General features: G+C 43.9%; 1 protein-coding gene across 2 annotated transcripts; it reads left to right on the forward strand.

The window, feature by feature from the left end:
• The first annotated feature begins 1,638 nt into the window (after window positions 1-1,638).
• Window positions 1,639-22,870, forward strand: LOC311144025 (NADP-dependent malic enzyme-like). 2 transcript variants are annotated; one of them, XM_084179953.1, is made up of 15 exons: window positions 1,639-1,851; window positions 2,456-2,676; window positions 12,570-12,700; window positions 13,180-13,329; window positions 13,523-13,598; window positions 13,745-13,906; window positions 14,477-14,580; window positions 14,664-14,773; window positions 15,217-15,314; window positions 15,528-15,641; window positions 17,212-17,317; window positions 18,357-18,499; window positions 20,148-20,321; window positions 20,663-20,761; window positions 20,898-22,870. In XM_084179953.1, the coding sequence occupies exons 2-15, from the start codon at window positions 2,461-2,463 to the stop codon at window positions 21,057-21,059; spliced, it is 1,845 nt and encodes a 614-aa protein (XP_084036079.1). In that variant the 5' UTR covers window positions 1,639-1,851; window positions 2,456-2,460; the 3' UTR covers window positions 21,060-22,870. The 2 variants fall into 2 exon arrangements, with proteins under 2 accessions (XP_084036079.1, XP_084036078.1); XM_084179952.1 differs by lacking the exon at window positions 1,639-1,851 and having other exon boundaries at window positions 1,865-2,676.
• Window positions 22,871-24,766: the final 1,896 nt, after the last annotated feature.

A 24,766-nucleotide genomic window follows, 5' to 3' on the forward strand; every position in this document is an offset into this window, starting at 1 on the left:
TGGTGGCAGTGGGTTTATGGTATGGGCAGGCATAAGCTACGGACAACTAACACAATTGCATTTTATCGATGACAATTTGAATGCACAAAGATACCGTGACGAGATCTTGAGGCCCATTGTCTTGCCATTCATCCACCGCCATCACCTCATGTTTCAGCATGATAATGCACAGCCCCATGTCGCAAGGATCTGTACACAATTCCTGGAAGCTGAAAATGGCCCAGTTCTTACATGGCCTGCATACTTACTAGACATGTCACCCATTGAGCATGTTTGGGATGCTCTGGATCAACGTGTACGACAGCACGTTCCAGTTCCCGCAACTTCACACAGCCATTGAAGAGGAGTGGGACAACATTCCACAGGCCACAATCAACAGCCTGATCAACTCTATACGAAGGAGATGTCGCGCTGCAAATTGCCTTGACTAACCAGTGCCCCCGCACATTGACTCTGTACCGGTACCCCCTGTATATAGCCTCCCTACTATTATCTTATTTTACTTCTGTTCATTAATTATTTGCTTTTTAAAATTTGTATTATTGATCTATTTTTTACTGATCTATTTTCTACTTCACTTTTTTTTATTTTCTTAACTGCATTGTTGGTTAAGGGCTTGTAAGTAAGCATTTCACTGTAATGTCTACACCTGTTGTATTCGGCGCATGTGGCAAATCAAATTTGATTTGATGAGGCAAATGGCAGTCACACCAGATACTGACTGGTTTTCTGATCCAGGCCCCTACCTTTTATTTAAGGTGTCTGTGACCAATAGATGCATATCTGTATTCCCAGTCATTTGAAATCCATAGATTAGGGCTTTTATGAATTTATTTCAATTGACTGATTTCCTTATATGAACTGTAGCTCAGTAAAGTCTTTGAAATTGTTGCATTTTGCGTTTATATTTTTGTTCTGAATAGCTTGAGACTGTACATTAGATTGAAATGCTAGTAGAGTTATATTATATTTTCCCAGCAGAGGGAGACTTAATAAATAAAAATATATATATATATATATATGTGTGCAGTACTTCTCTGCAGGGCGGTGCACTCCTTGGAACGTCTGCACTAATTCTCAATGTTTCCGGGTATAACATAAATCTAAATCTGGATGTTCTTGTTGTAAGCAATAAGATCTGGCTGGTGACTCAGCATTGCAGACTGGATAGAAACTCCCTAGCAGGGCAATAAAGTACCATAAATGGCTGGGAAATATATTTAGTTTTGTCTAGGGAAAAAAATACCTTTACAGACATGGGTTTGACTGTCTTCTGTCATTTATTCGCAACATCTATTTTTCACTCGCACTGCAACCGTCTGTATGACCATAATTATGACGGCAATATGTAGTGTGTTTTCCTCTGTAGCTTCCTAAATAGACAATAACACCCCCAGTCAGTGAATACGGGGGATAAAGAGTATCTATTTAATTCAGTTATGTGGACATTATCAAATACACTCCTACGCTAGTACTCTATTTGAAAAGGAAGGGCTACAACTATGTAAATGGTAAATACAGTACACAGAAACAGGAGGGGAGGAGCGTAGAGTGGCGGGTGGAAGGGCGAGTCTAAAATATTTTGTTTGTCTGCGAACTCACACGAACAACATTTCGCATTATCCGATTGGTCGGCCGTGACAAAATGGGTGGTTCTACTACAGGAACGTGAACGCCTACCGTCTGGTGAAAGCGTCAACGTCAAAGAAGCTTGTATCGACTGTTTAGATCTTTCTCAACATCCACTGATAAAAACGTCAGTGACGGAGAGCGACGGTCGTCTGCTACCCCAACCCTAAGATTGAGCTTTTTGCAGATACGAACTCAAGGGCAGCGTCAAACCGTGTTCAGGTAGCGAGCTACGCAGTTTGTTTTGTAAATAAATTAATTTGTGTGTGCAGTGTGCTGCTGTCTATATTTGGAGCTCAGCTATAACGTTACATTGCCCAACTAGGCCGACATGGAACATAAAACTGCCCATTAGGATGGATACTGATAAACACTGAATGTACACTGCCAGGATCATTGTGGCACCTGTTGTTTACCTACTGCGAGTGTTTAATTAAATATTTAGCCTCAACCTAGCCATAAATGTGTATATTCAAGGCCTAACGTCGTTAACTATATGTGGAGGGCAACCTTGCTGAACTTGAATAGGCTGTGCATGTTGCATGCATGGAATTCTAGGTCGTCTGTCTTGTGATTTAGGACAAGTCATCACCAATGGTCAACCGATGTGTAACCATTGCAGTGCTTGACTTGGGCAGCAGCTCACCGGTGCTGAGTACCGGCACCTCAACATTTCTACTGCTTCTTCTCCTGTTCCTCTTATAGCATATTAGCTCAAAAGTATTGTGGAGCTCCTGCACCTAAATATAAACTGTACCGGCACCCAAAATGAGTACCGGCACTTATTTCAGTCTCACAGCCCCTCTCCCAACCTCTCTCTTCACAGGAAATATGAACTCCCTACCGGGAAGGAGTGTGTCGCTGTGCAGAAGCACCACAGCGGGCGCTATGAGGGTCCTCATGGGTGCACCAGGTCACCCTGTCACCATAGCCTGTGCGACTTGCCTCGAGGCCGTCAGAGGGTGTCACTCGGGCTCGAGCTGCAAGGGCAGCGTCAACACCAAGAAGCGCGGTTATGACATCACCAGAAACCCACACCTGAACAAGGTAAAGCCCTAGATCAAGGTCCCCCAACTGGCAGCCCCTGATTTTCTGAGGAAAAAATGTAAAATATATATTTTATTTGTATTAAATTGTTGGACATAAGAGACTGTAAAAACACCAGAAAATCAGCTCCAAGGGATTTTAATTTTGGAAATCTGTTCCAAAGTATTCTCACACATAATAGAGAGATATACACTGAGTGTACAAAACATTAAAGTGGAACTGACAGCGTTTGAACTACTTTGCAGATATGAAACAGACAGTAATATCAGTAAAAAATATAAAATGTCCAGTTTTATGTTACAAAACCAACTTTATAATAGGTTTTAAAAATAGGTTTTATTTCACAAAAAAATCCATGACATACAGTAAGGGATTGTTGGCAAAATTCAGTGCATTCAGAAAGTATTCAGACCCCTTGACTTTTTCCTCATTTTGTTACGTTACAGCCTTATTCTAAAATTAATTCAATTGTTTTTTCCCCTCATCAATATACACACACAATACCCCATAATGACAAAGCAAAAACAGGTTTTTATTTATTAAAAATAAATAACCCTAGGCACACCTATATTTGGGGAGTTTCTCCCATTCTTCTCTGCAGATCCTCTCAATCTCTGTCAGGTTGGATGGGGAGCGTCGCTGCACAGCTATTTTAAGGTCTCTCCAGAGATGTTCAATCGGGTTCAAGTCCGGGCTCTGGCTGGGCCACTCAAGGACATACAGAGACTTGTCCCGAAGCCACTACTGCGTTGTCTTGGCTGTGTGCTTAGGGTCGTTGTCCTGTTGGAAGGTGAACCTTCACCCCAGTCTGAGGTCCTGAGTGCTCTGGAGCAGGTTTTCATCAAGGATCTCTCTGTACTTTGCTCCGTTCATCTTTCCTTCGATCCTGACTAGTCTCCCAGTCCCTGCCACTGAAAAACATACCCACAGCGTGATGCTGCCACCACCATGCTTCACCTTAGGGATGGTGCCAGGTTTCCTCCAGATGTGACGCTTGGCATTCAGGCCAAAGAGTTCAATCTTGGTTTCATCAGACCAGAGAATCCTGTTTCTCATGGTCTGAGAGTCCTTTAGGTGCCTTTTGGCAAACTCCAAGCGGGCTGTCATGTGCCTTTTACTGAGGAGTGGCTTCTGTCTGGCCACTCTACCCTAAGGGCCGGATTGGTGGAGTGCTGCAGAGATGGTTGTCCTTCTGGAAGGTTCTCCCATCTCCACAGAGGAACTCTGGAGCTCTGTCAGAGTGACCATCGGGTTCTTGGTCACCTCCCTGACCAAGGCCCTTCTCCCCCGATTGCTCAGTTTGGCCGGTCGGCCAGCTCTAGGAAGAGTCTTGGTGGTTCCAAACTTCATCCATTTAAGAATGATGGAGGCCACTATGTTCTTGGGGACCTTAAATGCTGCAGACATTTTTGGGTACCCTTCCCCAGATCTGTGCCCTACGGACCATTCCTTCGACCTCATGGCTTGGTTTTTGCTATGACATGCACGGTCAACTGTGGGACCTTTAAATAGACAGGTGTGTGCCTTTCCAAATCATGTCCAATCAATTGAAATGACCACAGGTGGACTCCAATCCAGTTGTAGAAACATCTCAAGGATGATCAATGGATGCACCTGAGCTCAATTTCGAGTCTCATAGCAAAGGGTCTGAATACTTATGTAAATAAGGTGTTTCTGTTTTTTATTTTTAATACATTTGCAAAAATTCTAAAAACCTGTTTTTTCTTTGTCATTATGGGGTATTGTGTATAGATTGAGAATTGGTTTAAAAAATAATACTTTTTGAATAAGGCTGTTAAGTAACAAAATGTGGAAAAAGTCTGAGTACTTTCTGAATGCATTCTAGATGGATGCAGTTCAATGCATTATTAATATAATTCACCAATATATCTCTTGGTAGTCCAAAAATATTGCTGTCTGGTTGTAAATCAAAGTTCGCCTGGTACATTATTTGCAACCTCCACCAATTCGGGATGCGCTGTTTCAGTTTCAACGACTCAATATTTTAAACAAAAACGGCCAACTGTAACTAAGGCTGGGAATGTCAATACAATCAAACTAGCAAGGGCAATGATCACAAGTCAGTCATAACATGGGTAATCGGCTAGCGCACGTATCAAACACAAGGCGTGACACATTTCTATCCGACCCGCGCAATGATTTGGGTTGTCAATTCATTTTGGCCCGCTACCATACGGTCCGCTGCACTACAAGTCAGAGCAAGCACTGCCAACGTGCTGCACGCCAAACGGCAGTGCATTGCCACACACACAACTCTCCTCCCAGACCCACCCACACACGAGCTATATCATATCATCACTAATGGCATTGACCAAATCTTCTACCAGACCAAAAGTTTAAACATGTTGTAGGCTAAATGTCCATGCCAAGTTTCGGTTCCAACAGGTCATTACTGTAGCCTACAGAAAATGTAATCTTGCTTGTCAAAAAGTTATAAGATAAAGGATTCACATGCGGACACACAAGTGAGTATAAATGAGTCAACAGTTGAGTCCTCTACTTCATGAAATTACAGCCTGATGTGCTCGCATCGGGGAATTCAACTTCAATTGTGCTGCTTTCGTGTGTACCATTTACAACATGCACATGCAACGGAGGGAAAGTGTACAGAAATGCCACAGTCCTAGCAAGGCTACTAAAATGTTGCAGTCTGGCTTCGGTTTTTAAAGCTTGACAATGAATAACCAAAAAACTAAACCTGCAACAAAACACCATGCAAAGGAGAAACATGTAGGCCTATTACAGCAACATTTGAGCAGTAACCTAGGCTGGCTACTCAACTACAAGACGTTTTGAGTGCACCATACAGAAATGCGGCATTCATTATTTATTTAGCAAGCTAAAAACACTGAGTCTAACGTTAGCTAGCTAGCTACTAGGAGGATGTCATGTCATTGGAGGAGTGAGTGAGTGACCTCATATCGTTTTTCAGTGGTGACAGCTAGAGATGCAGGTGTCATTTGGTTAACTAGTAAGAAATGTGAATCGCTTTGCTAGCTAGCTAGCTATGCTGAATGACTTATCCACAGTTAGCATATCTCTTAGTTGTCAATCAAATGTATTTGGCATCGATCAAATGGGCGGGCAGGCAAGTTCCCATTCCCTTGTCAAAACGTGGGTTGGGACAAGCATGCTTTGGTAGACAACCTGCAGAAGGACGAGCAGGCTACTATTCCCCATCGTTTATCAGTGTAATTTTGACGGCCAACTAGCTGAAAAAGTTGGAGAGGGTTTATCTAATGTTCCCTCGTTAGATTTTAGCTCATCTCGTTCTGGCTAGCATTAGCTAGTTGTTGATCTTGTTGTTGTTCATGTACATAGGCAACTGAGGGAGTGAGAGCCTACCTTTTCATGGTTGTTTCATCAATAGGACTGTGACGTTCCCAAATGTAAGAGGACTCCCGTGGTATTTACATATTTGCAGAAACCCATTCAGGTGTATTTTTTGGCGAATGCGTTCTAATTATCTAAATTCGCACTGTTGCTACTGCCTGTAACACACAGTCCAGTTCAAAGTGAATGATGGCAGGCCGGTGTGGCAATTGGCTTATTTGCATATAGGCCTACTGTAGCTCTGATTGGCTATGGCGCACCGGTCTGTGCAGGCTCCGGTTCTGGACAAGACAGACGTTTTAATGTTTTATTTGCTGCAGTGTTTATTAATTGTCCAAACGCACGGCCGCCCTCCCACTCTGTGTTGCTATAGAATTTTGACAAATGCCTTACTACATATACGTAATTCCCAAACATTCTATGAATTTGTGAAAATGGCCATATCTAAGTGCTCGCTTGTTAGAAAATTTAAAAACAAAAGATGTCATAATCTTCCTGAGGGTGTATATGATCAGATTTTTAAAAGATTTCATGTTGCTAAAATGCTGTCAGTTCCACTATAAGGACACATGCTCTTTCCATGACATAGACTGACCAGGTGAATCCAGGTGAAAGCTATTGATGTCATTTCAATCAGTGTAGATGAAGAGGAGGAGACAGGTTAAAGAATGATTTTTAAGCCTTGAGACAATTGAGACATTGATTGTGTATGTGTGCCATTCAGTGGGTGAATGGGCAAGACGAAATATTTAAGTGCCTTTAAATGGGGTATGGTAGTAGGTGCCAGGCGCACCGGTTTGTGTCAAGAACTGCAATGCTGCTGGGTTTTTCACACTCAACAGTTTCCCGTTTGTATCAAGAATGGTCCACCATCCAAAGGACATCCAGCCATCTTGACACAACTGTGGAAAGCATTGGAGTCAACATGGGCCAGCATCCCTGTGGAACGCTTTCGACACCTTGTAGAGTCCATTCCCAGACAAATTGAGGCTTTAACTCAATATTAGGAAGGTGTTCTTAATGTTTTATACACTCAGTGTATGTGATTGTATACAGATGTAAGCAAGGTTTGAAATTATTATGTTTTAGTCAAATATTATATCTGTTTGGGCTTCAATTTGCGGTCTACAAATTATTTGTAATTATGTTCCGGCCTCCTGACCATCGCTGAATAAATAATCGGCCTGCGGCTGAATCTAGTTGATGATCCCTGCCCCTAGACCACCACAGACAGTGCAGTGCCATCAGATGAAAAGCCACTGCTCTCATTCAGGACGCCTGGTTTTCTGAGAAATCTTTAGAATTATTAGAACATGTAAACGCCTTCATCAGAGTTCCAGGGGTGTGTTTGATCTGCGCATGTGGCAGCACCAGCAGCACAAGCCTCCCTCTTTAGCGCAAGTGAAGTGTGTTTGGAATGAATGTATGCGTCTTGGAAGTAGTTTTCACATTGAAACTTTGTCCGAACTCAGAATCAAATATGCTTCCCAAAAATAACATGTTCTCTGTGGTAGAACGTTTATTTTGATCTGCGATTTTCTACATTTTCAGAGTGCCATCAGGTAGCCTGATTTCAGATGTGTCCATGTATACAGGATTATTAGGGAAATCGTTCTTCTTACAAAGCATGTAAACGTTTTAATCAAACTATTATATTAATCTGACTATCCACAATAATCGCATTATTGTGTGCATGTAACCGCATTCAGTATGTGTGTATGTTAACCCTGTTCCGGACCATTAAATAATAATAATAATATGCCATTTAGCAGACGCTTTTATCCAAAGCGACTTACAGTCATGCGTGCATACATTTTTGTGTATGGGTGGTCCCGGGGATCGAACCCACTACCTTGGCGTTACAAGCGCCGTGCTCTACCAGCTGAGCTATAGAGGACCACAAAATAAACATGCTGTTGAGAAGTCGTGGGGTTGGTGCCATCATGGATTTGTAGATAGAAAACCTGATTAATGCTTACAATGTGCTGCTGTACCAATACAGTATGTTACACCCGACCATATGGAAAATATTAATAATGGACCACGCTGGAATGTGAATAATATAAGTTGTGTGCCTGGTTCCGACCCCTGACATAAAGGTTGAAGAGTGAAATGCAAGTATGGTTCTGATTCTGATCATGTTTGCCCTTGCAGATGTAAGTTCAAATGGGCCCTGGGTTCTCTATAGCTTCTATAGCCTCTCTATAGCCTCTATAGCCTCTATAGCCTCTCTATAGCCTCTATAGCCTCTCTATAGCCTCTCTATAGCCTCTCTATAGACTCTCTATAGCCTCTCTATAGCCTCTATAGCCTCTCTATAGCCTCTATAGACTCTCTATACTCTATAGCCACTCTATAGCCTCTCTATAGCCTCTCTATAGCCTCTCTATAGCTTCTCTATAGCCTCTCTATAGCCTCTCTATAACCTCTCTATAACCTCTATAGCCTCTCTATAGCCTCTATAGCCTCTCTATAGCCTCTCTATAGCCTCTATAGCCTCTCTATAGCCTCTCTATAGCCTCTTTAGCCTCTCTATAGCCTCTATAGCCTCTCTATAGCCTCTCTATAGCCTCTCTATAACCTCTCTATAACCTCTATAGCCTCTCTATAGCCTCTATAGCCTCTATAGCCTCTCTATAGCCTCTATAGCCTCGTTAGCCTCTCTATAGCCTCTCTATAGCCTCGTTAGCCTCTCTATAGCCTCTCTATAGCCTCTCTATAGCCTCTCTATAGCCTCTCTTACTTAGGGGACTCTTCCCCATGTTCATCTCTCTGTAGGTGATGGCTTTGTTATGGAAGGTTTGGGAATCGCTTCCTTTTAAGTGGTTATAGAATTTAACGTCTCTTTTCTGGATTTTGATAATTAGCGGGTATTGGCCTAATTCTGCTCTGCATGCATTATTAGGTGTTTTTCGTTGTACACAGAGGATATTTTTGCAGAATTCTGCATGCAGAGTCTCAATTTGGTGTTTGTCCCATTTTGTGAATTCTTGGTTGGTGAGCGGACCCCAGACCTCACAACCATAAAGGGCAATGGGTTCTATAACTGATTCAAGTATTTTCTGCCAGATCCTAATTGGTATGTCAAATTTTATGTTATTTTTAATGGGATAGAAGGCCCTTCTTGCCTTGTCTCTCAGATCGTTCACAGCTTTGTGGAAGTTACCTGTGGCGCTGATGTTTAGGCCGAGGTATGTATAGTTTTTTGTGTGCTCTAGGGCGACGGTGTCTAGATGGAATTGGTATTTGTGGTCCTGGCAACTGGACCTTTTTTGGAACACCATTATTTTTGTCTTACTGAGATTTACTGTCAGGGCCCAGGTCTGACAGAATCTGTGCAGAAGATCTAGGTGCTGCTGTAGGCCCTCCTTGGATGGTGACAGAAGCACCAGATCATCAGCAAACAGTAGACATTTGACTTCAGATTGTAGTAGGGTGAGGCCGGGTGCTGCAGACTGTTCTAGTGCCCTCGCCAATTTGTTGATATATATGTTGAAGAGGGTGGGGCTTAAACTGCATCCCTATCTCACCCCACGGCCCTGTGGAAAGAAATGTGTGTGTTTTTTGCAAAAAATTGTTTTGCCAATTTCTTGCCAATTCTAGAATGGATTGAATTTGTTGTTGCCTAATTGTTTTTTGGTAGGTTTCGACACTACTTTCCTTCCATCTATAGCATTTCTTAATATTATTCAGTTCCTTTGGCTTTGATGCCTCATGATTGAGTATTGCTCTGTTCAAGTAGACTGTGATTTTGCTGTGGTCTGATAGGGGTGTCAGTGGGCTGACTGTGAACGCGAGAGACTCTGGGTTCAAGTCAGTGATAAAGTAGTCTACAGTACTACTGCCAAGAGATGAGCTATAGGTGTACCTACCATGGGAGTCCCCTCGAAGCCTACCATTGACTATGTACATACCTGTCTCTCGCTCTCACTCTCTCTCTCACACTCTCTCACACTCTTTCTCTCTCTCTTTCACACTCGCTCTCTCTCTCTCTATGGAGGTCAATGTAGACTGAAGGTGTAATTGCGGTCGCTAGTCAGCTGCTTCCTTAAGGGGTTTACTTTAGGGCCTCTAACTGCTACTCTATCTGACAGGTTTACTTTAACTCGATTAATCTGTGTGTGTGTGTGTGTGTGTGTGTGTGTGTGTGTGTGTGTCAGAATGATATACAGTGCATTCGGAAAGTATTCAGACCCCTTGACTTTTTCCACATTTTGTTAAGTTACAGCCTTATTCTTAAATTGATTAAATAAAATGTTTTCTTCAACAATCTACACACAATACCCCATAATGACAAAGCGAAAACAGAAATACCTTATTTACATAAGTATTCAGACCCTTTGCTATGAGACTCGAAATTGAGCTCGGTTGCATCCTGTTTCCATTGATCATCCTTGAGATGTTTCTACAACTTGATTGGAGTCCACCTGTGGTAAATTCAATTGATTGGACATCATTTAGAAAGGCACACACCTATATATAAAAGGTCCCACAGTTGACAGTGCATGTCAGAGCAAAAACCAAGCCATGCGGTCGAAGGAATTGTCCGTAGAGCTCCGAGACAGGATTGTGTCGAGGCACAGTGGCCTCCATTATTCTTAAATGGAAGAAGTTTGAAGCCACCAAGACTCTTCCTAGAGCTGGCTAACCGGCCAAACTGAGCAATTGGGGGAGAAGGGCCTTGGTCAGGGAGGTGACCAAGAACCCGATGGTCACTCTGACAGAGCTCCAGAGTTCTTCTGTGGAGATGGGAGAACCTTCCAGAAGGACAACCATCTCTGCAGCACTCCACCAATCAGGCCTTTATGGTAGAGTGGCCAGACGGAAGCCACTCCTCAGTAAAAGGCACATGACAGCCTGCTTGGGGTTTGCCAAAAGGCACCTAAAGGACTCTCAGACCATGAGAAACAAGATTCTCTGGTCTGATGAAACCAAGATTGAACTCTTTGGCCTGAATGCCAAGCGTCACGTCTGGAGGAAACCTGGCACCATCCCTACGGTGAAGTATGGTGGTGGCTGCATCATGCTGTGGGGATGTTTTTCAGTGGCAGGGACTGGGAGACTAGTCAGGATTGAGGGAAAGATGAACGGAGCAAAGTACAGAGAGATCCTTGATGAAAACTGTCTCCAGAGCGCTCAGGACCTCAGACTGGGGCGATGGTTCACCTTCCAACAGGACAACGACCCTAAGCACACAGCCAAGTCAACGCAGGAGTGGCTTCGGGACAAGTCTCTGAAAGTCCTTGAGTGGCCCAGCCAGAGCCCGGACTTGAACCCGATCGAACATCTCTGGAGAGACCTGAAAATAGCTGTGCAGTGACGTTCCCCATCCAACCTGACAGAGCTTGAGAGGATCTGCAGAGAAGAATGGGAGAAACTCCCCAAATACAGGTGTGCCAAGATTGTAGCGTCATACCCAAGAAGACTCGAGGCTGTAATCGCTGCCAAAGGTGCTTCAACAAAGTACTGAGTAAAGGGTCTGAATACTTACGTAAATGTAATATTTCCAGGGTTTTTTATTTGCCCAAATTTCTAAAAACCTGTTTTTGCTTCGTCATTAGCTTTGTCAATTTTAGAATAAGGTTGGAAAAAGTCAATGGATCTGAATACTTTCCAAATGCACTGTATAAGTGTACGAATAATGTATTTCCATCTTGTATTTTTTGTGTGTTTATACCCCATTCACCTTTCAATGTGTTGAATGATTTGCCGTTTGAAGGGTCACACCATCAAACAGTTCTTAGCTTCCTTAAACAATGCACTCTCAAATCCAGTTCAAATTCTCCACTTGTAATCACACTAAAATGAGGAAGTGGATTAGGTTCCATTTGAAGGTTAACATCTCATAGTAGGAGAGAGTGTCACTTTGATTGACACATTAATAGGCATTTATTATTAATGGAAACTAAACCACAGGTGCAAGTGTCACATTACACTATCACAACTTTACATAGTGGCAGTACAATAGTGGTATATTTACTGTAGCAAGTTCCTGATAAGTTTTTAAAATGTGATTTATTTCCATGACGTGCCTCTCTGGCTTTCAGAAGAATTCTTTCCATTGAAGAAAGAAGAGGTAGGGCGTGTGTGTGAGAAAGAGGAAAGCAGAGATTAGAAGGGAGTTCGCAGGGGAGGGAATTCAGGCTCCTATCCTATTGGACAGAATAAATAGATGACCTCCCCTCCCCCAAACGCTCAAACACACCCCTCCAGAATACTGACATGACAAAGTAGAGTGGCACTAACCACAACCAGACCTCAGTCACGACCCAATCAGCCCACTGAGCAACCATATTCATTTTCCTTCATGCAAGAGGCCTAATAAATGAATGCTAAACATGATCAGAACCACAACACAGCTAAAGCACCAAAGCTTCTCGATCAAATACAATAATTGTAAAGACCTGATAGCTGGGTGTTTTTGTGAACAACAGCTAGCTAGACCAATGCTAGCTAGACCAATGCTAGCTAGATCAATGCTACAATATTGGAGCGATTGATCCGAATGTTGGATGTGTGGTCCTCCATCCCCCCTGTAGGGCATGGCCTTCACCCTGCAGGAGCGCCTGCAGCTGGGCATCCACGGCCTGCTGCCCCCCGTCTTCCTCTCCCAGGACATCCAGGTGCTCCGCATCATGAGAAGCTATGAGGGCCGCACCCCCCTCGACAAGTGAGCACAAATACACACACACACACAGAAACAAATAATACACTTACATATACAAACAAACATATACAAGATGGCTAAAAATACACATACAGACAGAAATACATTAGCTTTCCTCCCCCCTCATTATCACAAATCATTATCATCACTATCACTATCATCACTAGCACTATCATCACTATCACTATAATCACTATTACTATCATCACTAGCACTAGCACTATCATCACTATCACTATAATCACTATTACTATCATCACTAGCACTATCATCACTATCATTATCATCACTATCACTTCCAGCTCTCTGTTTCACCTCATCCTACATCTCCTGTTGCTCTCTCTCTCTCTCTGTCTCTGTCTCTCTATCTATTTATTTCTCTCTCTCTCTCTCTCTCTCTCTCTCTCTCTCTCTCGCTCTCTCTATTTATTTCTCTCTCTTACATCTCTCTCTCACCATCTCTATCTCTCTCTCTCTCTCAGGTACATTTTGCTGATGACTTTGCAGGACAGGAATGAGAAGTTGTTTTACCGCCTGCTGACGTCTGATGTAGAGGAGTTCATGCCCATCGTCTATACGCCTACTGTAGGGCTGGCCTGCCAACAGTACGGACTGGCCTTCAGGAGACCACGGTAGGCATGACACACACACACACACACACACACACACACACACACACACACACACACACACACACACACACACACACACACACACACACACACACACACACACACACACACACACACACACACACAGAGACAGGGAATTGTTGTGTGATAATAGTGTCTCAGTGGTTCTGAAGTGTTAGCATGTATCCCACAGAGGTCTCTTCATCACCATCCATGATAAAGGCCACATCGCCACCATGCTCAACTCCTGGCCTGAGGAGAACATCAAGGTGAGGAGTACCACAAACACACACGCTTTACTTTACTTTACTCCATTGTACAGGATGTGGACAGGAGGTCGTAAACAGCATAAGGCTCTTAGCTGGAGACTAGAAGTTTCACCATGTGAACCAAACCTTGTGTGTGTATTCCACAGGCCATCGTGGTGACGGACGGAGAGCGTATCCTGGGTCTGGGGGACCTGGGTAGTTACGGCATGGGCATCCCCGTGGGCAAACTGGCCCTGTACACGGCCTGCGGAGGAGTGCCACCCCAACAGTGTCTGCCAGTGCTGCTGGACGTGGGCACCGACAACCAGGTACTTCAACTGGGACACTCCATGAGGAAACACCCAGGCCTGATGGGCCTTCGTAGGCTAATATCACGGTACTTCTCATTTGACCCAGCCATATAGAAAAGGCAGTATCTTACCTAGTGAACTAAATGTATTACTGTTAGTTCTATGACCGTGGGATCTATGTAGGGTTATGGTAAGAATCCAATCATTTTGGGATTCACCATGATTGAATAACAGTATTGTTCAATTCCAAATCGACCTCTAGCTCCCCCGTCATACTCATAGACCTGTAAATCTGATGGGGTTGGATAGGTGCCTTCAGATCTACAGAAGTGCTTAGGGAGGAGGGGCTAGAAGTCATTTGCAATTCAGGGCTCCACTATCACTTAGTTACTTCCCTTATTTCCCTAGAGGTCCTCGTCGGCAGGTTGACATTTATTGAGATTACTCATATACTAAAGGCAGCTCTGCAGAGTGGTCGCTAGCTTGCACAGCCACAAAGTCATAAAATCGGATTTTAAACCTAGCCTTAACCCAAACCCTGCTCCTTGTCGTAGAGTGTGAAGTTGATGATGTTTAATCTTTGATCAGGCGCTCCTGGAAGACCCCCTGTATATCGGTCTAAAGCACAAGAGGGTCAGAGGAAAGGAGTATGATGATCTCATCGATGAGTTCATGCAGGCAGTTACTGACAAGTGGGTAGTGTGTGTGTGTGTGTGGGTGGGTGGGGCTGTGTAATTTGACTATCTGACCGACTGTTCACTGCTCTACGCTGCAGGTACGGGATGAACTGTCTGATCCAGTTTGAGGATTTTGCCAACGCCAACGCCTTCCGCCTCCTCAACAAGTACCGCAACCACTACTGCACCTTCAATGATGACATCCAAGGTAATCTCTCAGACCCTATCCAAAATCTACTCCCACTCCCATATCGAGATTTTCAAAATTCAGCGGAGGGCCACACAGAATCTTTCCCGGACCGATTTGTTTGTCAAAAGCAATTTGCGGCCCAGATAGAGGGCATTTATTTGAAAACGTATAGGTCCATTATAATTTCTACATACTTTCTCTATTCAATAAGAGTGGCCTGGAGTGTTTTTTAACCCAAAATAATAAATAAATACAACTTTATTTGTTTTGTTTTTTGCAAACCTACCATGGACAGTTATTGGGATTTGTAGGCTGTGTGGTTCACGGATGACATCCTGATGACACATTATATCATTTTTTGTTTTGTTGAAAGATAGATGTGGAAAACCATTCCGAGCACAACTTTCCAACCCATCCCTCGTGTTTATCACCCTCTCTAACTCACTCTCTCCCTCTCCCAGGCACAGCCTCGGTAGCAGTAGCTGGGGTCTTGGCTGCTTTGAAGATCATCAAGAACAAACTGTCAGACCACACCTTTGTGTTCCAGGGAGCAGGGGAGGTAGGAGGACAAACGTGCTGATCTGTGTTAATTATAAACTCTTTGTCCAAAACTTATTAACGTTTGGAGACCTCACTCTCTTGAATCAAGCCTTGTAAGGTAACACAAGCATGCATATGAAATGGATTGATAATCATCATGTTGCATGGCAGTGATTGGTTAGATTGCTTGGCAGCAGGATGCATCATGGGACGATGTGTCTTTTTTAACCAGGCTGCACTGGGCATCGCCCACCTGCTGATCATGGCCATGGCGAAGGAGGGCGTGTCCGCCACGGACGCTGCAAAGAAGATCTGGATGGTCGACTCCAGGGGCCTCATCGTCAAGGTAACGGCAATACCCTAATATCATAGCTAACCTCCTAATCAATGTTCCCTCAAAATACATTTGGCACTGAGCAAATTTCAGGTCTGCTGAGCGCAAACTTGAACATTGTGAAAATTCGGTGCAACTTCCAGCGCGCGTTTACTGTGAACACTGAGGCTGTATCCACTTGAAGTTACAGTTTCAGACAGTGGTCAAGTTGGCTTCTGTGGCTATTTGATCATAATGTAGGGTTACCAGTGTGGCCTACCGTCAAAAACAATGGAGAAAATACATCCCATAACATTTTAACATGCTGTTCTATCATTCAGCCTACAGTAGCAGCCAATGTGTGGTGTTCAATATACGCCTACATTCCATGAGACTTTTGAAAAAAATAACATGCAGGGCTTGACATTAACCTGTTTATCCACTTGTCCTTCAGACAAGGAGGTGACTGAAAATGTTGTTGTGTTGTTTGATGCAAGAAACCACTTTACAAAATAGGTGGGGTTTCAAATGTCTCCGGAAGGTGGTGAGTGACTCCGCTGTCCTGGCGTCATGAGGGAGCTTGTTCCACCATTGGGGTGCCAGAGCAGCGAACAGTTTTGACTGGGCTGAGCAGGAACTGTGCTTCAGCAGAGGTAGGGGAGCCAGCAGGCCAGAGGTGGATGAACGCAATGCCCTCGTTTGGGTGTAGGGACTGATCAGAGCCTGAAGGTACGGAGGTGCCGTTCCCCTCACAGCTCCGTAGGCAAGCACCATGGTCTTGTAGCAGATGCGAGCTTCAACTGGAAGCCAGTGTAGTGTGCGGAGGAGCGGGGTGACGTGAGAGAACTTGGGAAGGTTGAACACACGTCGCTACATGTAGCTCTCGCTTTGATCTCAAAACAAGTGCATCTACTCACGACCACAGCTGTAAACAGTCCAGTTCAAAGTGAATGGCACAGATCCATATATGGCAATGGTCTATTTGCATATAGGCCTACTGCAGCTATGATTGGTTATGCCGCACCGGTTAGTGTAGAGTACGGCCTGAATCGTGCGTGTCAATGGAATCATACTCTGATGCGTTCTACCTACAACAAAATCTCTTGCATAGTTAGTGTTGCATACTAAGTCTTGCATAGTTAGTTTTGTTTCGGTATGTTGCATTGAAAGTGGCTAATATTGCATTGATTCGATCACAATTCCCACAGTAAAGGAAAACATTGACAGTGTTAACTAAGGGGGAAAACTCTAGAACGTTGAGTGAAGTTCAGTCTCATGCTTCTCTGTGCGGGCTGATATTTCAGTCCCGGGGGAGCTGCAGACACGCGCGCAGCTTAGTGGGAACATTGCTCCTAATACACTTGAATAGCTTCAAAACACTGATCTGATAAGCCTTCTCCTGAGCTGTCCATCTAGACATGTAGGATGCAACATCCTAGAGCTTCAGATAGAAATATCATATGTAGAACAGTCATGCTGCGCTGTCATGTAGAATAGGGAATGTCAGTCATTTTGTATCGGCAACATTCAGAACGTTGCTCCCTCCTGAACTGGATCCAGTTGTATGTTAGACTTACTGATGTCATCATTATGCGACCCACAGGGCAGAGGAAACCTGAACCATGAGAAGGAGGAGTTTGCCCATGACCACGCCCACATCAAGACCCTGGAGGAGGTGGTGCACACCATCAAGCCCACTGCCATCATCGGTCAGTCCCCATGATCACCTACTGCAGGGTTCTTCAATTCCGGTCCTGGAGGGCCGAAACACTTCTATTTTTTATTTCTACCTGGTAGTTAATTGCACTCACCTGGTGTCCCAGGTCTGAATTAGCCCCTGATTAGAAGGAGAGGATGAAAAACAGAGGTGTTTCGGCCCTCCAGGACCGGAATTGAAGAACCCTGACCTACTGGCTTAGTTGGGCTCACCTGTGTAACTAGGGCTCACCTGGGTTATGTACTAGGCCCGAAATGAGAAAACATTTTGAGTGCCACCGTTGTGTCAACATTTACCCCCATTTCATGCCCACAGAACACGTCCCTGGTTTCTCTTGACCTTACTTTTTTGGTATTTGGTATTTTATTAGGATGCTATTAGCATTTGAGCAATATGAGATGGAACGGAGTTCCATGCGATAATGGCTCTATATAATACTGGACACTTTCTTGAATTTGTTCTGGATTTGGAGACTGTAAAAAGACCCCTGGTGGCATGTCTGGTGGGGTAAGTGTGTGTGTCAGAGCTTTGTGTAAGTTGACTATGCAAACAATTAGAGATTTCCAACACATCTATCACTCCAGTGTTAATACTAAATTATAATTGTAATTATTTTGCACTATGGCCTATTTATTGCCTTACCTCCATAACTTACTACATTTGCACACACTGTATATAGATTTTCTATTGTGTTATTGACTGTATGTTTTGTTTATCCCATATGTAACTCTGTGTTGTTGTTTTTATCGCACTGCTTTGCTTTATCTTGGCCAGGTCGCAGTTGTAAATGAGAACTTGTTCTCAACTGGCTTACCTGGTTTTATTTTTTTGTTAAAGAAGAAGTGATGCAGTCAGTCTCGCCTCAACTCTTAGCACAGAGAGAGTGGCATGCATAGTATTACACAACATGTTCTTCATAATGCCACTAAGCTCAGAAGCTGAATTGAAACGGACAGATAATCAACATTGCAGAGCATCAGCATCTTATGTATGTTTTATTCTCACACTCAGTACTCTTTTCCTGTGTGCAGGTGTGGCGGCCATCGGAGGGGCATTTACTGAAAACATCATCAAGGACATGGCGTCCTTCAACGAGAGGCCCATCATCTTCGCCCTGAGCAACCCCACCAGCAAGGCAGAGTGCACCGCCGAGCAGTGCTACCAACTCACTGAGGTACTGTAACACTCACCTCTCTGACCTCTGACCCTAACCTAGAGAATATAGATTCACGCTTACTAAATATTATTGCTCTCTCATGCTCTTTCTCTCTCTCTCTCTCTCTCTCTCTCTCTCTCTCTCTCTCTCATGCTCTCTCTCTCTCTGATGCTCTCTCTCTCTCTCTGATGCGCTCTCTCTCATGCTCTCTCTCTCTCATGCTCTCTCTCTCTCATGCTCTCTCTCTCTCATGCTCTTTCTCTCTCTCATGCTCTCTCTCTCTCTCATGCTCTCTCTCTCTCTCTCATGCTCTCTCTCGTTCTCTCTCTCTCTCATTCTCTCATTCTCTCATTCTCTCTCATGCTCTCTCTCTCTCTCTCATGCTCTCTCGCTCTCTCTCTCTCTCATGCTCTCTCTCTCTCTCTCATGCTCTCTCTCACTCTCTCTCTCTCTCTCTCTCTCTCGCTCTCTCTCTCTCTCTCTCTCTCATGCTCTCTCTCTCTCATGCTCTCTCTCGTTCTCTCTCTCATTCTCTCTCATGCTCTCTCTCTCATTCTCTCTCTCTCTCATGCTCTCTCTCTCTCTCATGCTCTCTCTCTCTCTCATGCTCTCTCTCTCTCTCTCTCTCTCTCCTCTCTCTCTCTCTCTCTCCTCTCTCTCTCTCTCTCTCTCTCTCTCTCATGCTCTCTCTCTCTCATGCTCTCTCTCTCTCTCATTCTCTCTCTCTCTCATTCTCTCTCTCTCTCATGCTCTCTCGCTCTCTCATGCTCTCTCTCTCTCTCATGCTCTCTCTCTCTCTCATGCTCTCTCTCTCTCTCTCTCTCTCTCTCTCTCTCTCTCTCTCTCTCTCTCATGCTCTCTCTCTCTCATGCTCTCTCTCTCATGCTCTCTCGCTCTCTCATGCTCTCTCTCTCTCTCATGCTCTCTCTCTCTCTCATGCTCTCTCTCTCTCTCTCTCTCTCTCTCTCTCTCTCTCTCTCTCTCTCTCATGCTCTCTCTCTCTCATGCTCTCTCTCTCATGCTCTCTCTCTCATGCTCTCTCTCTCTCTCATGCTCTCTCTTTCTCTCATGCTCTCTCTCTCTCATGCTCTCTCTCTCTCTCTCATGCTCTCTCTCTCTCTCATGCTCTCTCTCTCTCTCTCATGCTCTCTCTCTCTCTTGCTCTCTCTCTCTCTCATGCTCTCTCTCTCTCTCTCATGCTCTCATTCTCTCTCATGCTCTCTCTCTCTCTCTCATGCTCTCTCGCTCTCTCTCTCTCTCATGCTCTCTCGCTCTCTCTCTCTCTCATGCTCTCTCTCTCTCTCATGCTCTCTCTCTCTCTCTCTCATGCTCTCTCTCACTCATGTTCTCTCTCTCTCTCTCTCTCATGCTCTCTCTCTCTCATGCTCTCTCTCGTTCTCTCTCTCATTCTCTCATTCTCTCTCATGCTCTCTCTCTCATTTGCTCTCTCTCTCTCTCTCTCATGCTCTCTCTCTCTCTCTCATGCTCTCTCTCTCTCTCATGCTTTCTCTCTCTCTCTCATTCTCTCTCTTTCTCTCATGCTCTCTCATGCTCTTTCTCTCATTCTCTCTCTCTCTCTCTCTCTCTCTCTCTCTCTCTCTCTCTCTCTCTCTCTCTCTCTCTCTCTCTCTCTCTCTCTCTCATGCTCTCTCTCTCCCTATCCCAGGGGCGGGGCATCTTTGCGAGTGGCAGCCCCTTTAGTAAAGTGACCCTGGCTGATGGGCGCTCCTTCATCCCCGGCCAGGGGAACAACGCCTACGTGTTCCCTGGCGTGGCGCTGGGGGTCATCGCATGCGGGGTGCGCCAAATCTCTGACGACATCTTCCTCACCACAGCTGAGGTAACTGTTTGTCTTTTATTATCACATTTTCAGCAAAAGACAGACTTTCGTAAAACATTTCAACGAAAGACAAAAAAAAGTTCCCTAACTGCAGAGGTAAAGGGGAAGAGACTTGATCAAGAGAAATCCACACACACACAGTCACACACACACACATTTTTGAGAAGTTATTTTATTTTAATGTCACATCGCACTTTCTATTTTCCATTCTCTTCTCTTTCTGTCACCCATAACCCTCTTTCTCGCTTCACTTCTCTTGCGCAAATCCTTCCCCCCTCATTTATTCACTTATTTGTTACATTTCCTGTTTCTCTCTGTCTCTCTCTCTGTCTCTCGCTCAGGCGATAGCTGACATGGTAACAGAGGAGCACCTAGCCGAAGGGAGACTCTACCCTCCCCTCAACAGCATCAGAGAGGTGTCCTTTAAGATCGCTGTCAAGGTTGGAGACCGACACCTCCCCACAAACCATCATCAATACCAACATTACATTCCCACATCCACACCCATGTTACTGCAGAGAAAGACACTGCATCAGCGCTCTAACTCAATGCCCTTTCTCTCGACCAATCACTCAGGTGGTGGACTATGCTTACAGACACAACATCGCCTCCCTGTACCCGGAGCCCAAGGACAAGGAGGCATTTGTGCTCTCCCACGTCTACAGCCCCGACTACGACTCCTTCATCCAGGACACCTACAACTGGCCCCAGGACTCCATGAATGTCCAGAACGTGTGAACTCCATCTCCCATCAGCCACCTCTCTTTCTGTCTCCATTGTTCGATCACTCTCAGTACAGCACAAGGGAGCCACATATCAGAAACGCACCGCCGCCTCTTCTCTCCAGCACTCGCATATTTTCACCAATCATCACTCAACTCCTTCTGAAGTTAGGTCATCAATACGAGACACTCCTTTGCCCCTAGACACTCCCCAGTGCCCATAGAAATGCATAGGATGTACATATTAGTTGCAGATGACCAGTAGTTAGCCAGCACAGAGATACTTTGAAGGGTATTTTTGAAGGTTCAGTAACTTGAAGCCTCCTTTGTCTTTTGTAATTGGTTTGTTTGTCATATCCACAACATTGTATCCATACAGTCGTACTTCCAGGTTATAGTGCCACATCATTTCATGTATAAATTGAGGCTACCCTCAAACTGTTCTATACATTCTATTTCTATGTTCCCATATTCTAATACCTTGGAATTATCTGTGATTGATACAGAATCTGGAGACAGACTATTGACATCACCATAGCGCCATGGTATTCTATCTGTGTCCTGTGTCACCAAGCCCCTAATAACACACTCTATTGAGCTTTCTAGGCCTGGTCCAGTCTGTGGGGTCTAGCTTCAATAACTAACAGGCTAAACTCTAATATAAATTACATAATATTATTACAAAAGGCTAGGTCTCTCAGGCATCTATTGTAGGGTGCATCTCAGGAGTCTTACCTGGCTTCCTTCCCTTGACTCCTTCATCTTTACTACATCTGCATCTGCAAAATGGACAAGGGAAAGCAAATTCCCATTAGGCATTCACCATATCGCCTTCACCTGTCCATTGTTTTTTAATTAGTCAGGATGAAAGGAGATGGGAGACGAGGACCCCCGTTTTAGACTATTAAGATGGGCCCCTTGTCCGGACATCAACGCACAAACCCTCATAATGCCTTCCTCTGTTTGACCTTCTGACCTCACAATGTCATATCCTGCAGTCTTTGGTTGGAGGATTCTATCAGATATTAGTAAGGAATGAGATGTACAAGCCAGTTCACACTGTTCATTACCTCCTCATTGATTTTCAAGCGCAACTCCTTTATATTATTAACTGACATATTGCTCCTTGTTGTCCCTGCATGCTTTAGGCTACACTCCTGCCAACGCCTGGGTTAGGACAGGGCCAGATAGACAATCTATAGAACTTCAAGCCTTGTAACGTAACACAAGCATGCATATGAAATGGCTTGATTATCATGTTGCATGGCAGTGATTGGTTAGATTGTTTGGTAGCAGGATGCATCATGGGACTATTGTCTTTTATACGCAGGTTGCACTGGGCATAGCCCACTTGCTGATAATGGCCATAAAGTTATAAAGGATATATTTTTTAAAGGATATAAAATAGGGCTTTTAATTTATTTTTAAAAACACTCCCTGTTCATCTTATATTTTTCCTCTAGACTTTGTCACTGATCGCCTGTTGATATGCGAGTGTCAGTAGAGTTTTAACGAGATGCATAGCTACATGGTTTTATCCCCAATGTCACTACCTGTAGCAACTGACTTCAGGTCTGTGAGGTGCCGAAAGTTAATGTACAGAGGTATCTTTGAGCAAGCACTCGTGCAGTGTTTCCCAACCCTGGTCCTCGAGTTCCCCCAACAGTACACATTTTCATTGTAACCCTGGACAAGCACACCTGATTCAACTGGTCATTCATCAAGCCCTCAATGAGCTGAATCAGGTGGGTTTGTCCAGGGTTACAACTAAATGTTATACTGTTGGGGCTACTGGAGGACCAGGGTTGGGAAACACTTCACCAGTGTACCGCCACGATGATTAGATATATAATTGCCTCTTTAAGTAAGTTTTTTATATAATGGAGGGGTTGCTTATTTGAGTGTTGTTTTGTATAAAGCTTTGCCTGTTTCGGTTTAGGTGTTTTTGCCAAAGGTAATAATTATCTGCTTAGGAGTGATGCGCTACGAAAGGAATTCTATTTCAGTTTTTTAATGAAAGACAATGTTTTTGAAGGGAATAAAATGCACTTTTAAGTGAATGTTGTAACAAAACTACTGAGTGTTTTATTGATGATTAACACTGATTTTGCTGACGTGTGTGTGTGTGTGTGTGTGTGTGTGTGTGTGTGTCGTGATGAAAGTGGATAGGAAGCAGGCGACGTCTATTAGTGATGCGCGGGTTCACTCATAACCCGCAGGTTTAGGGTCATGAAATATTGTAGATTTAAGGGCAGCGGGTGGTAACTCATAACCCGGGTGGGTGGCAGGCGGGTTGTATAGAGAGAAAACAATACCTTAAATCCATAAATATATCATTCCTCAACAAAAAATATAAAGGCAACACGGTAAGTGTTGGTCGCATGTATCATGAGCTGAAATAAAAGATCCCTGAAATGTTCCATATGCACAAAAAGCTTATTTCTCTCAAATTTTGTGCACAAATGTCTTTACATCCCTTTTAGTGAGCAATTTCTCATTTGCCAAGATAATCCATCCACCTGACAGGTGTGGCATATCAAGAAGCTGATTAAACAGCATGATCATTACACAGGTGCAACTTGTGCTGGGGACAATAAAAGGCCACTCTAAAATGTGCAGTTTTGTCACACAACACAATGCCACAGATGCCTCAAGTTTTGAGGGAGTGTGCAATTGGCATGCTGACTGCAGGAATGTTTTGGTCATAGAACCCCTTGCCGCCATGATTAGATAACATTACCAAATTAAAGGAATTATAATTCAATTCCAGTCCTCCTGGCATTGCTTGAAGAGTTTGGTAAACTATCTGGTTATAAAGTCAGTTGATCCAAGACAGAGATTATGCCTATATCTATCTTCAACCCCAAACCTTTACAAGACGAACTCAAATGGAAATGGTCCTTGACGAATATTAAGTACTTAGGATTTTTCAAACCCTGTAATGTACATGATGTGTATAAATTGAACTACATTCCAGTTATTGAAAAGGTTACCAATGACTTGAAAAGAACGGACTTCCTTCCTATTTCTCTTCTGGCCAGAGTTAATGTCATGAAAATGCCAATATTACCACATTTTCGTTATTTGTTTCAGAATCTTCTAATGTCACAAACATGCAGAGCCTCTTCTCGTTTATTTGGAATAACGAATCACCCAGAATTAGTTTGCAGGTCCTGTATCTTCCATATAAGGCGGGTGGTCTGAACTAACCTAACCTAAAACTTTACTATTATTGGGCAGTCCAACTTGCCCAAGTTAGGCAATGATTTTCTCCCTCATTAGGTTCCTGGGCAAGGCTAGAACCCTTTGACATTTTACCATATGAGTTGAAATACCTGCCCTATTTTGGCCTGCAAGAGACAAAGAAGATTACGAATACCCCAGTCATTTTGAATAGTATACAAGTATGGAAAGCAACTAATAAATGACTGGGTTACAATGCATCTCTCTCCCCTTTTGCTCCCATATGGAGAAATTCCTGCTTTTCATCCTGTTTTAATGATAATAATAATAATATGCCATTTAGCAGACGCTTTTATCCAAAGCGACTTACAGTCATGCGTGCATACATTTTTGTGTATGGGTGGTCCCGGGGATCGAACCCACTACCTTGGCGTTACAAGCGCCGTGCTCTCCCAGCTGAGCTACAGAGGACCATGATGATACATTTAAATCCTGGCACAACAAGGGTATAAAGGAAATGTACCACCTCTTTCAGGATGG

Source organism: Coregonus lavaretus, assembly GCF_964263955.1.
Source record: "Coregonus lavaretus genome assembly, chromosome: 16".
NCBI lineage: Eukaryota > Metazoa > Chordata > Actinopteri > Salmoniformes > Salmonidae > Coregonus > Coregonus lavaretus.